We start from the raw sequence: 14,715 nt of genomic DNA on the forward strand, positions 1-14,715 counted from the left end.
ATATCATTTCATTCTCAACAATTTATACTGCATCCATGCTTACCAGTAAAGATTTTCATCTTGAATATTTCATTCATCAAGAGCCAATGTATATTTTAAGTGTTTCCTTAATTTCCTGGAGGTGTAAAAAGAATTTATGGATTCCTAAACACGGCTCTAAGAGATGCCCAATTATTCCAATAAACTACAGACTTAAAGGATATCAATCCTTTGTAGTAATGTTTGTAAACTCACTTGAGTACAAATATTTGCTAAATAAGCAACAGAAACAAATTCCCAAAGGTTTTGTATTTATGTAGTTATTTACACCTTTGCCAAATTTTGAGTCAAATATTCAATTTGTACAATTTTAGTTATATTTAAGTATTTGAATACATTTTCCACGCTTGGCAATAAGAATAATGTAAAACCAGGGAACTCTGAAACTAAACTTTAACATCACTACTAATTATTGCACTTGAGATAAAACCAGATAAGAGTTACCTTACTCTGAATGTGCAGGTAGATTTGACCTCATTTTAACTATTTTTCTTTTAAGTACATAAATTATTACACTACATTGTAAATATGTAACTACATAATAAAATTGTAAATTACTTAATAATACACATTACAACTGCCACCTAATCATCAACTTTAAATTACGGAGAAATATATTTGATATTCAAGAGAAACAAAAACTAAAAATTTGCTACTGAATAAAATGTAAATTAAAACAATTGAAAAACTTTACAACTCCAATGCTACACACGAATACCAGTGATAATCTTAAAATTCTTTATTCATAAACTTGATGCAAGTTTACAAATTACTGTACATGGTCAAAATTTCTTCAAATGGAAAAAAAACAAAAACAAGAAACCCAAAATGAGCCAAGAGTGTCAGACTTGTTGGTGCCAAAAAATGAATTGAGATAAATGACACACAGTCCAGTTAGAGAAGCGCCCAATTACCATTGCATGACCGTCAAACTTGAATCGTCTCAGTATCTGCTGTGACCCGAGCTTTTGCATTTTGAAGGGAGGCAGTCACACATGTGGATAAAGGGTCTGTAACAGAGGGTTTAATGTGCACCTCCTCTCTACACCTGACCACACGGGTCCCCATCATTGGTGAAAGTGTCTTGATAAAAGATATTAATAACCTCCACCCTCAAATACATTCTGTTGTCACAGATCTGATGTAAGCAGTGTGCTGAGAACAAAAGAAATTCTGATCAGAAATTATTCACGATATGACACCTCTCTGGGGAGAAGGGGGGTGGGGGTGGAAGAAAAAAAAAAAAAAAAAAAAAAAGAAAAAAAAAAAATCAGTGAGAGCAATTACACAGACTGGTCAACATGCTCCTTGCAATCCAGCACTCGCTATGTAAATTGCTTTATTACAAAGTCATGCGACCTGTGTTTTAAAGTTCAGTTCATCAGTGGGCAAGTATGTCAAAACATTACTGAAACTGTGCACTAATTAAACCCAGAAAGTCACCCGCAGCTCAACATGGACATGTACCGATCCCCCTCCTAAGTATTGTTTGTTACCTGAGTTGCCATTCAAATGTACTTTTGCAGACAGTGTTAGCAAATAAACTGCAAAAGAGCCAACAGATTGATAGATACAACGTGTGTCCTGTAATTTGGGGAACAGCAGCACTCTGTGTGTACTACAGGATATTGCAAGGTCAAAGTTCAAATGTACAGTTTTATAATCACACTACTAAATCATCCTTTTCCACAAGCAACACTGAAACACACCTGTGCTATATTGTAATGGCAGAGGAAGCCCTACAGATAATGGACATTTAGCTCCAAGTCATGTCGAGTGACAGGGCGGCAAATTTTAAATGGGCAGGGAGGGGAACGAAAAACAAAAACAAACAAAACACTACAACAAATTTATGCGAGGATGATATGACAAGTTTGCTTTAAAATTAAATTTAAAAAAAAAAAAAAAAAAAAAAAAAAAAAAAAAAAAGAACAAAGAAACATCCAAAAAACCTTAATTTATTTCCTCAATAAAGTCCACTCCAGCAGATCTGCTGGATGAAATGACTGCAATCAAATCAAACCCAGCTTTTTAGATCAGCGGCTGAATAGGGGGCTTCTGTACAACGTGCTGTTAACTTTACACACAGATGGCTTCATTGTCAGCATCCAACTAGCCATCAACCTCTACAGCTATTTTAAAAAAAAAAAAAAAAAAAAAGCACTTGTAGCCTTTAACATAAATAAGGCAAGAGGACCCAAGAGGGGTTAGAACTTCCAATCTTATGTATCCTCTCACTATAAGATATACAATATGGAAATTCTGATGTATTTCATACCTATCGGCCTTATTTTCTAATTAACTGCAAGTTGACTTGTTCACAACACAGCAGCATTTTGTTTCTGCTTGACCCGATGTTCTTCACACATTATAAAAAGCGAGTGCCAAAAAAAACAAAACAAAACAAAAAACAGTGAGTAGGTAATCTCAAATTTAAGATAAGCTTACAAAATATGGAATCGTATCATTTGTTGTCTAGGATACCCAAATAATAATTTTAAAAAAATGCCAAATAATATTTCTAGAACAATGTTTGCATTTATGTACCAGTTAATTTCAAAAAAAAAAAACAAAAAACAAAAAACAAAAACCAGTTGTGAGGAGGTTCTGCTTCTGTATCAATCTTCCTTTAAAATTCCCATTAAATGAGGGGTAAAGCCCGCTTTGTCAAAGCAGCTGAAGAAAAAGCATTTCCTCTAATTTCAAGGGAGAATTTTTTTTTTTTTTTTTTTTTGTTTTCAAAAGACAAATGAGCATATTTAGAAAACAGAACTAGTGATAACCTCACATAATCCTCCTCACTAAAACACTGAGGGGGGAGAAGCAAAGTGAGACCGGAATAAAGTCTTTCCTGGAGCGAGGTGACGGGAATACTTGTCAAATGAGCCACGAGATGGTTTCTGTGAGAACGATGATATATTCCCAGTAAGTCAGAGAGGGAAAATATTCCAAAGAAAGCAAGACGACTCAACGACATGTTCCCGGTGCATAGTGGTAGAAGCTCCTTATCCATCCTCTTTAGGTGGTGTGTACCAACCTGAAGGAACAGAAAGACAAACGCAGTTATTTAAAGAAGCCATGTTAAAGTGGAATTCATTGACAGTGCATATTGTACACGAACACACAAAAGCCTGATATAAATGCAGTTTCAAACAACTAGAACTGTAACACAGATGTGGTGAAAGAAGAGTGCACAGTTCATCCTGCATGTGGGTCATTGATGTGACCTATTTCTGTGCACCAGCGCATCATTTCTGTTAAATGAATTCGTTTATTTTATAAAACTTAGTTTGAATACATTTGTAGTGCCTTCAAATATGAATTTTTAAAAGTTATCTAAAACCTGTAACTGTCACATGGTCCAACTGTTCGTTTAAATGAACAGAAGACCATCTTTTTAAATGGTAAAATATTTAAAATAAAATACATCTAGGCTGGTACACTTTTCATGGCAGGTGGTATGACCAGTGTATGTCATAAAAAAGTGATATGTTTATGCTATTGCTACCAAAAAACAAAGGTCAACATTGGTGTCCAAGTAAAACCCTATTTAAACTGGTAATAGTTGTGAAAGTAAGGAGTGCAATCTCAGATCTTTCTTACGTAATAGCTTTTATTATTTAATAGTTTTACTTAAAATATTTGAGAGACTCAACTTTTGTCATGAACTGAATAAATTGTTTTATACAGAAATTTAGGCACAAAATGTGATTCAGAGACACAAATTTATAAAACATTCATACATAAATGCGTTCATGCATGAATACTAAATACTACGTCACATCGATGACCCACAAATGACTGCAGTATCCAAAAAAAGGCCATTTTAAACCAAGAGAAACAGGGTGTGTGCTACATGCAAATGAAACGTGCACTTATAACCTTTAAGGAAGTACAGTACAAAAATGCAGTGGTATTTTACATATGTGGAAGTATGCTTAAAGCTAATGGAAATGCCATTAGTAAAAACATACTCAAATTGTAATTTGTGTGAAAAACAGTGGGACTAGTATGGATTTTGTTTGTAAAAAGGTTAATTTTTTAGCACTTTTGCCTATAAATTTTAAATTTCCCAGTAAGAAAAGCTTGCTCATGTTTACATTTATATGAAAGTAGACTGTATACATGCATCAGTGTATGGGGACCGTTAGCTAAGGATCATGATGTTCCCATTGTGTGTTTATTGAGCCTCAGTAATTCATAACTCTTTCCTTACCATTCTTTTCATGAATCTGAACCAGGGATTTGTATGACTGTTGTGCTCTGGCAAGATTGTACTGGTTCTGAAAGACAAAAGGCAACATGTCAATACGCAGAAGCAGGATGATCCATTTATTTTACTTGTTTTCATTACTGAAACAAAGTTCATTTAAAAACCAAAACAAACAAACAAACAAACAAACATCACACCAGTTCATGAAATGTGTTACCTTATTGGCTCCAAACTGCACCCTGGCTTTTCCTTTAACCAGAGTTGCATTTATCTGCATAATGACAGATTCTATGGAATAGGCACTGCTCCAGCCCTAACAAACGCAAATGGAAATTAATCAGTTCCTGTTGTTAGTCATAATTATTATTTTATTTATTCCATTTGCATACCTGTTTTGTGAGAAGTTCCATGCACAATGCTCCTCCCCCTAAAACATAACTGAAAAAAAAAAAAAAAGATTCACAAATGTGTCATTGAGCGAGAGAGTATTAATCTTTTCCAAAAAAAAAAAAAAAAAAAAAAAAAAAAAAAAAAAAAAAAGTATTTTTCTTGCTCTCCAGAATTTTCTTTTTTAATTTGCTAAAATTATCAGAAGCCTTGAAAGTAAGTATAGCACAGTGATGTATGGCAATGGCGTGTGCTTTATAATTCCTTTTAAATTAAATTTTAACTGCTTCACCTCTACTGCCATAAGCATAGATACAGTGAATCTTCACAAGTCATACCATACTTATTTACAACAGGACTTCTCTCTAGCAGAGAATCTCCTGTTCTATGATAATAGGTTATTTCTACCCTGTACCGAACACAATGCAACCTAAGCCACTGTATCTTTTTAAAAAAAAAAAATAATAATAATAATCCTAAACCACTTAATTTCATGTAACATTTGCTTTATTGAACCACTTGACACACACACACACACACACACACACACACACACACACACACTTTTATTTTTACTTAACTGTTTAGAGTATTATATATATTATATTATCAAACTCCTTATTAAGCACCTGTAATTCAACTTTTGTTTTAAATTTTTACTTCCGACTTCCTTTGTTTTATCCTGTTTAAGTTCGGTCTTCCCATTTTCATCTTCGTAATATTAACTGCCTTCACCCTTCACTCACTCCACGCCATACTTGTCAATGATCTTGTCACATCTCGTTTAGATCTTTGTAATTCTCTTCTCTGTGGTCTACCTCAAATCTCTCCATAAATTGCAGTTTAGTTCAAAATAAAGCCGCTCGTATTATATTCTGAATTAGATCTACTGAACATAGAACACCTGTTCTTAAACCGCTCCGTTGGTTTCCAGTTCACCTCCGTGTCCATTTCAAGATCCTGCTTCTTACTTTCAAAGCGCTTCTTAACCTTGCTCCCCCATATTTATTTGATCCTTTCCATACGTACTCACCCCCTAGCACACCTTGCTCTTCTTCAGTTTCCCCTTCTGTCTGTTCCACCTGCTCACCTGACTTTCATGGGACTCAGACCCTTTAGTTGTTTTGCCCAGAGACTTCACAGTTCAGAGATGTGGTGGAAGTGCATTCCAAACTCTCTCTCCACTTTTAAAATCGCGTCTTAAAACCCATCTATTCAAAATTTCGTACCCTTCATCATGATTCCGTCATAGTCCATTTGTACCTTGTTTAGCTTTTATACTTTATTTTTCCATTTACCTTATGTTTTATGGGTTTTTTTGTACTAATGTAAAGTGACCTTGAGCGTCTTTAAAGGCACGATAAATAAAATGTATTATTATTAATTTTTTTTTAAGTTATTTCTTTAAACACCACCTATAAAATGGCTTAAACAATCTTAAGGCTGCAATACAGCAGGAATTTACATATTTGTTTAGTCTAAACAGTGGGGTGTTATTTTTTAATAACAGAAGAAACCATTTGAAGTTGTCAAGCAAATCATAAAGCATATTCTGGGCAGTAACATTCATAAGATGCATATGATGTATGTAATTTGGGCTGGGAACACTACTGCACACTCACCCTCCAGAGAGAACAGGCGAGACAACCCGTACAAAAGGTGGGTCAAAGGGAAAATTATCCTGTTGTAGAGAAGAAGAAAAAAAACTGCCTTAAGACAGCCCTATACTACAAAAAAAATAAATCTGTTGACAATTACTTCCATAGGACTCACTTTATAAGAGAAATTGAGCAAAATGTAATCCACTCCTTCCTTTTCTTTTAAGACCTGCAAGTCACTATGTAATGGACTATCTGGGTCTACCCTGTAACAAACAGCAACAAAAAAGGTCAAATAAAAGCATAATTTTCAAAGTTGGAAATATAAATAGAATAAAAATACACTCAGAATAAGAACTTACGTCCTTAACTTCACATGCCATTCATAAAGGCTGTCATTGACTAGTTCGACTGAATAAATACCTGTGAAATGAGTCACAAACGCACAAAGAGTTTCACTTAAAGCTTCTGGAAAAAAAACATTAAATACAATGCAAGCCACAAGCATTGAGTAATGGTTCCTTGTATTCACCTGTCTTGTAACTCTGTGACCTGTAGATCTCCCTGAGTTCCTTCATTAGGCGGTCTGAGGCTTGCACTGAGCCAGAGACTGCACCCTGCAACATAAAACAACTGACGGTTAAACAACTGGACAAACAGGAAGCATACCAGAGGTTTTCAGATTTTGCACAATTTTCTTGGACTGCTGCATTTTTGCACTGAGTGTTGGAGGTTGCTGTTAAACTGGTAGGTTGCATGAGAATGTCAATTATACAGGGAAGAAGTTGTACAGACTCATTGAGTCTGTCAATTATACCGCGCCCAAAAAAACCAAAAACAAATCATAATTAAAATTATTTTCTAGTAGAAATTCATACAAAAGACTAATTATCTCATCGTGATTGTGCATTCATAATCTCCAAAAGCCAAAAATATTAACTGAGATTAAGGTTTGATTAAAAATGTGACAGATGGAAATCTTACATTCAAGTGATCTTGTCTCTGATTTTTACGGATTTTCTCCAAGATAGCCAGATTTTCTTTTTCTATCCCTTCATCTTCTGACTTTTTTCCATCCACCGGCTCCTCTTCTTTCATTTCGTAATGGTCCAGGTCTTGGTCCAGATCAATATCCTGCTGGCAAAACACAAACATTTGTTCAGAAAAGAGAAAAAAAAAACCCCAAAGATATTAAACAAATTGACGATCAATCAATGGATCATATTTGGATACCTCTCCCATTTCGTCTTCTTCTTCCTCTTCAGATGTCACGTCACCTGATAACCCGTGCTGTAAAAGGTTGGAAATTGAAAAACAGTGAGTAGCTAAGGTCAACGAAAGACTCTTGAGCTTTACTCTTATTTACTGAGCTTACTTTTCTGTCTTGGGTGATCGGGCCAGCTGGTAGAGGCTGGTCCAGCATTTCTACATCTGGATGTTGTGGCAGGTTGTAAAGACGACAGAGATCACAAATAAGGCGCTTCAACTGCTGTAGAAGCTGTAAGAAACATCGAGAAGATAAACTGTCAATAATAATATTAAATTACATTTTCCTAATGTAGCAAAGCATCCTATGTGGAGCAAGAGCCATATTAACCATCTTACCAATGTGCTGCCTTTCCTCACATCTTCTAGGCGCTCCAACACTTCAGCCAGACTGGGATCATCAGAGTCGACAAACCATATTGGTGGCGTTGAGGGATAGGATTCCTGCAACAGCAGCAATAAGAATCATGCTCAAGTGCTGATGGCTTTACAGTCAACAGAATGCACTTGAATTGTACAGAGAAAACCACTGCTTTTAAGAAACAAAAATGTCACCCTGGGTTAGAAATCTGATTAACATAAAGGATAATAAAGTTCGTTTCAGAGTTACAAGTGACTTCAAACCAAAAGCCTTAGCCCACACAGCCACCCACTGCACAAAATTAGCCTCCTACAAGCTGAAGAGCGAAAGCAACTCGAGCACGAGAGAGAAGTGGTTAAGTGCTCCTTTGACATTTCAATTAGGTCTTAATACAGCTTTTGAAGTCATGAGTAAAAATCCAGTTTTCAACTGCTGTGCTTAGCAGCAAACGTATTCAAACAAGCATTTAGACACATATGGTAGTACTATGTAAAGTTTGTAAAGACCAAGAGAAGAAAATACTGCACACAGAAGAAGAGAGAACCATGTATATATTAATAAGAGATGTTTTATTTTTGATTAGGTTTTTCAGAAAGTTAAGAAAGATGTTGAGAGAAAACATACTGCATATTTTATACAGCAATGACTGTGCAGTATTCATGTTAAAATGACTGCACTGAAGTCTGAGAAAACTTCCCTACTTTTCAACTGATTCAAGATCCGAATTTAAAAAAAAAAGAAAAAAAGAAAAAAGAAGTTTGTCTCGATGGGTAGTTTTAGTTCCGTGTCAGTAAATGATTAATAAGGCAATATAATCAAATACACGATAATTAAAGTTCAAGACCAATTTTTCTTCTCGTTTTAAAGGTTAATAAATCTGCTGGTTTTCCAGAGTCTGAGTAATCATGCTGATTAACTGAGTCAGAAACATCCCTCAATCATAATGCCTGCTTTCAAACAACAAAGATGGTGATGGCCAAAAAGCCAAACTCGTGTTTAAAATAGGATCTGACTGAGTGCCTGATACATGCATGCGCCACAGATGAAAAATATTATAGTATTTACAACCTCCAATCAAACCTGGCATAAGATCTCTCATCCACTGTGGGGAGGAGTTAAACACACGGTGCCACAATGTAAACTACACTGTGTAAACTGGGCATCTAATTGTAACCATGACTTGGATGCTGACGTGAATGCTCTTTACAAGTCAGAAACTGGTGAACTGGTAATTACGATGCCTTTATTATCAGCACAGTGTAGTGTTAGTGTAACTCAATAATACGTGCCTTTCAACTTCTTACTAATCTCCATACTAGAGTTCAGCTGATAAACTGATCTTTTACACAAAATGTCATCAATTTCCGAGTTCCTGCTTCTATTTTACGCCTTCGATAACTAAGTGTCATGAGATTTGGGCTGTTGTTACACATTTTAACATTTATTCTTCTGTCTAACTGTGAACTCTGACTCTCATTCAAGAAAAATGCTGTAAAGTTTATTTTATACTTGCACACAGTGGCCCCCTTTTTGAAAGCTGGAGTGTGTGGTACATAATGGGCGAGCTAGAGGGTCAGTCTCTGCAGGTATTTAAACAATTTATCAAGGACAGAGTACAATGGCAAGGAATTTTTAGAGAAAGACTGCTGAAACAAGTGGAAAATAAAAGACTTTTTGCAGAGAAGTCTAGAAAAAAAACACCTTTGTGTTTGTAAGACACTTCCTACTTCCTATAAATCATTGCCTACAACTCCAACAGTCAAGTGTACCAGTATGTGTAACTGTCTAGGATAAAGCCATCTATAATTTCATCCATCTAATTTCAAGCTTATCTAAGGTCAGGTCACAGAAGCTGTAACCCTTAACATTATATTTCAAACATCTTTTTACTCCAGTTACTCCTTGAGGACACCCACTCCATCCCAGTACCCAGGGATAAATAACCTGAGTGTTCTGGTTTTGACCCAGGGCCTCCTCCTAGTTGCCAGTGCCCAGAAAACCTCCAAAGGTAGGTGTTAAGGAGGTATTCTGGCCAGATACCAGAACCATCTCAGTTGGCTCCTTTAAAAGTGAAGCAAGAGGGACTCTACTCTGTGCTCCCACTGGATATCTGACGTTCTTACCCAGTCTATAACACTGAGCTCAGCCACCATATGATGGAAACCGATCAACCCCTTTTATTTGTGACCTTGTTCTCCCAGTCGCAACCCAAAACTCATGACAACAGGAGAGGGCTGGAACTACAGACAGTACAAAAGATGGTCCAGGCATCTGATTTGGGTCTGAAAAGTGAAGTCTATTTGTCTAAATCTGTTACGTTCACATGATGGCTCTACGTGTACATGGTCAATAATGTGCACTTGTCTTTAAATAATACCAGCGAGAATAACAGCATCAGTGGGTGCTCTCCTATGTTTCACGAGACAGAACATTTGGTTTATGCTTTGACCCGTCTTCCTCCCTTCATACCAACCAGACATGGAAGATGGCCACCCCTCCCTGAACCTGGTTCAGCTGGAGGTTTCTTCCTGTTAAAACAAACTTTTTCCTTCCCACTGTCACCAAAACACTTTCTCATAGGAAGTCATACGATTGTTGGGTTTCTCGGTGTATGTATTATTGTAGGGTCTACCTTAAAATATACAGCCCCTTGAGGCGACTGTTGTCGTGATTTGAATTAAATGTCTCTTTGCTTTTCTAATCCTTGGAAGACTTGGTTTAAATATCTTTTGAGTATCAGCCGTGCCAGTTTTTCCAACTATTTTAATCAGATATTTTGTGGCTGTCTGCCAACTTAGATGCTAGCATAACACTGTGAATGTGCTGCTTACGTAGCCTTAAGCTTTATTTGTGCTCACCACATTGGTAGCCGTGTGCACCTACTGTGATGTCATTGCAGTACATCAGACTAGAAATCTTCTCCTGATTGATGGAGGTCACCACTCAGACAAAACCTCTGCATCAATGCTTGCATAGAAGGAGGATGCAAAGGAAACAGTTTTGTTATGTTATTTTCCTTCAAAGTCTCATCTTTCTGAAGCAAACTTAAGTGGCGAAAACTGGGCCCTAGACTGCAGTCTAAAGGGGCAATTATAATTGGTATCGTCACCGTTGCAAACAGTGGTGCCTCAAGCCATGCTTTGTCATTTAGGCTGCTTGTACATCTACATTGGTGGCAAAGCTGGTAGACATGAATGTATGGCTGTGACAACTTGCACCACCTTTTCAATGATATGGCAGTATAGGAGCTCAGTGATTCACAAATTATACTGAGGGAGATGCCTCCAGTTTTGATTTCTTCTACTCTTAAACCAGCACTAATGTGGAGGTTTCTGTCTGAGCAGAGAAGAATGCGGTTCAGGAGAAGAATGAAGCACTGGTATAAATGCTGACCAGTTTGTAGTGACATTACTGTTTGTGCACAACATGATCAATGCAGTAAACCTAATGGGCTTTGGCATAATCCTAGCTATGTAAAAATAAAAAATAATAATAATGTAAAAATAAATTTAAAAAAATCACTCCGTAGCTCTGATGTCTTCATGGCAATCTGCTTCAAATCATACCCAATGACATCCAACATGACCATGTTCACAGCATGGGGCCACATTTAACTCACAGCTACCCCTCTGAACAGGAAGAATGCAATATACCTGAGTGTAATCTAGTTTTCCTTCAGCATGGGCTGACTCAAAAGGACACAGACAGTGAGGTTTAATCTCAATATGGCAAGGTATTCGGAACGTTTCAACAAGCACTCGCGCGTCCTCAAAATGCGCATAAGTGTAACTGTGTGTGTGCATGCTTCTGCTGAGAGGAGGAGGATGTGGTCAGGTTGTCAGGAAGATTCATCATCTGCTTACCTGAACCAAGCAAAACAAGTGCCAAGCGAAAAGAAAGAGCCTCAGTTGTTAATAGATTACACCTACCTTCATCTACATTTTGTGATGGCTGGGAATGTCTGCTTTGCGCAAGTTTGAATTTGATTTCAATCGCTAATGTATTGGAGCGGGCTGTGAAACGCGTATAAATACTAGGCCCCTGTTTCGTTTCTTTTTCCTTTTTTTGGGTGGGGGGGGGGGCTGCGTTACTAAAAAATATACAGTTCCGCTGACGTTAACAGCTGGTCAAAAAAGCAATATTGTCACGTACATTTCACATGTACATTGCGTCGCTTTCGTCAGGTTTTAGTGTCGAGATAAAGAAGCCACTAACGTAACCGCTTTAATGTATGCCAGTAAGTTCGTCAGAGGGATCAGTCTACTTACTGAAAAAGGCAGAAAGGACGACCGAACAGCATTCCATTAAACCGCTTCTATTTCACGTCAATTAAAGCCATGTACGGGACCTCGACGCTATGTCTGTTTAAAAACACACGTACACAGTAAAATACTGCTTGAAAGCAGCTGGGGTGTAGTGAAAGCCCTCGTATGACCTAACTAAATTCAGTTTAAATTGAACTAGATATAGGCCATAAGTGATAAAGTTAGCCGTTGTACTACTTTCAACAGTAACGCAGTTAATTTGGCAAACAAAAACAAGCTAGCATTAATGTTAGTTTCAGTTAACAAGCTAGCAAAAGCAACCGCAGCGTCGTTACTAATCGACGTTTTATTGTATAATTTTTCAAAGTGAACATAACACTGTTCGTGTGTCGTCCACTTTAATCCACGGGGTTACTCGGATTTTAATGGCCTGACACAGTTTATAAATGAAAGCGAACACTTTATTCGTAGTTAATTTGTAAACACGGTGCCTTCCGCGGACCGATTTGGTTTCAGTCGATAGTCAGACGCTGGGTTAGCTTGTGCGCAGAGCTGGCCTGGACTCACCGTGATGTTGCAGTGGATGATCAGCAGCTTCTCCCCTGTTACGTTGAATTGACAACTGAGTTCATCGGGTTTCCAGTCTATTATTCTGAATCGTTCGTGGTTTGGGTCAAAGATTGACTCCAAAAACTTCAGTTCGGCCTTCAGCCCCGAAACCGACATCTTCTACTCATCTCAAACCACCAGGCCGCTGGCAGAGGGGAAGTCGGGGCGGAATGCGACCGCGCAGTCGAATCGGCTGTACGGATCTCGCATATTAGCGTGAGAACAACAACAAAGGGCTGGAGAGTTAGCTTTATATAAACCTGTGTAGCGCACATAGACTCTTAGCAGGGTTTTGACAGCTGTGACACCACATACGTACATAAATATATTTACATTATTTTATATTTATTTTCGCACCAGTACAGATGGAGTCATAGTTGTGACTTTTGCTTAAACGAACCATTTAACAGCATGAAAAGGTTCAGTGTTATACAAGATAATTAGTGCCCCCCATCCCCATGTTTTTTTTTGTTTGTTTTGTTGTTGTTGTTGTTTTTTGTTTTTGTTTTTAAAAAAAGAGTATTTCCTATATGCTGTTAACCAAAGCAAAGAATCTTAAACACAGACAACCTAGTTTTATTTTGGATGGTTACTACTTCACACATAGAAATAAAATTATTTAGGAAAAAACGAAACTACCATGGTCAAAATTATTAGCTTCCCTATTGCCAACAGTCAGTTGTGTATCCTTTTTGCTGGATAACAGCCTGGAGTCATTTGTTGTAGTTTTCACCAAGTCTCACAAGCAAATCTTGAGCAATCAATTCTCTTTTGGCAAATCTCTCAAGCTCCTTCAGATGTGATGGTCTTCTGTCTGGCAGGGACTATGGTCTTCAGTTCACCCCACAGATTTTCAGTGGGATACAATTCAGGGCTTTGTGTGGGCCAGTCAGCAACGTTCACTTTGGTCTTCTGTAGGTAGTTCTTCACCAGGAGCGACCTATGCTCAAGGTCGTTGTTGTGTTGGAAGGTAAAGTGATGACACGGACACAATTTTCCTGCTTGAGGTTTTTTAAAATAAAAATCTTCACACACCATTCTTTCTTAATTATTGCTTCTGCTTTGATAAGATTTCCAGTTCTTGATGCACTGAAGTCTCCCCATAGTATAATACTCCCACCACCGTGTTTACCCTGGGGATGATGTTCTTTGGGTTGTAGGCCTCTCACTTTATTCTGTAAACATAAGCAACATCTCTTTGGGCAAAGAGCTCTAGTTTTAGGCACACTGCCAGTATAATCTTTCTCCAGGTTGCCCTGGGAATACTCCAGTCTAGCATGAAGGTGTCTGTTTTGCAAAAGCAGAGTTTTTCTTGGTCTGAAACCTTGGGGTCCATTCCTGAGCAGTGATTTAGTTATTTTCTTCTTTAAGACTACAATTGTCTTCCTTCTCATATCCCAACTACTGGCAGCAGATGGCTGCCCCTCCCTGAGCCTGGTTCTGCTGGAGGTTTCTTCCTGTTAAAAGGGAGTTTTTCCTTCCCACTATTGCCAAAGTGCTTGCTCACAGGGGATCGTTTTACTGTTGGGTTTTTCTGTGTATGTATTATTGTAGGGTCTACTTTACAATATAAAGCACCTTGAGGTGACTGATGTTCTGATTTGGTGCTGTATAAATAAAATTGAATTGAACTGAATTACAATTGCAGGCTCAGCTAAGGTATTTACTAGAATCTTAGCAGTTGGTTTGGGGCCTTTAGACACATGTTTCACCAGTTTTACTTTCTTTTATCTAAATTTATCTAAATCTTTCAAGTTTTGAGCATCAAAAAGTTAAAACACATCATCGTACAGCAGTGGTTTGTACCATGGCTAAATAAAACGGTCAGTTTCTCAGGAGAATAATAATATTGACCCTGGTCAATTTTGTTTTTCTGAATTAATACTGTTATTGTGTTCAAACAGAAATAATTTGTGCAGTCTAATGAAAAATAGTATGTTCAGGAAGTGCTATGTTGACAGTCTCTTGCGCTATTAA

The 14,715-nt window shown here is 37.4% G+C and overlaps 1 protein-coding gene across 2 annotated transcripts; it reads right to left on the reverse strand.

The window, feature by feature from the left end:
* Window positions 1–763: 763 nt before the first annotated feature.
* LOC120729953 (ubiquitin-conjugating enzyme E2 Q2-like) lies at window positions 764–12,969 on the reverse strand. Of its 2 annotated transcripts, none has more exons than XM_040025984.1 (13): window positions 12,697–12,969; window positions 7,843–7,947; window positions 7,613–7,735; window positions 7,471–7,527; window positions 7,222–7,371; window positions 6,770–6,854; window positions 6,600–6,660; window positions 6,413–6,503; window positions 6,262–6,320; window positions 4,642–4,690; window positions 4,470–4,565; window positions 4,256–4,322; window positions 764–3,076 (listed from the first exon to the last, which is right to left on the reverse strand). In XM_040025984.1, the coding sequence occupies exons 1-13, from the start codon at window positions 12,853–12,855 to the stop codon at window positions 3,045–3,047; spliced, it is 1,134 nt and encodes a 377-aa protein (XP_039881918.1). In that variant the 5' UTR covers window positions 12,856–12,969; the 3' UTR covers window positions 764–3,044. The 2 variants fall into 2 exon arrangements, with proteins under 2 accessions (XP_039881918.1, XP_039881917.1); XM_040025983.1 differs by having other exon boundaries at window positions 7,222–7,374.
* Window positions 12,970–14,715: the final 1,746 nt, after the last annotated feature.

Source organism: Simochromis diagramma, unplaced genomic scaffold (assembly GCF_900408965.1).
Source record: "Simochromis diagramma unplaced genomic scaffold, fSimDia1.1 OVJJ01000293.1, whole genome shotgun sequence".
In the NCBI taxonomy this organism is placed as follows: Eukaryota; Metazoa; Chordata; class Actinopteri; order Cichliformes; family Cichlidae; genus Simochromis; species Simochromis diagramma.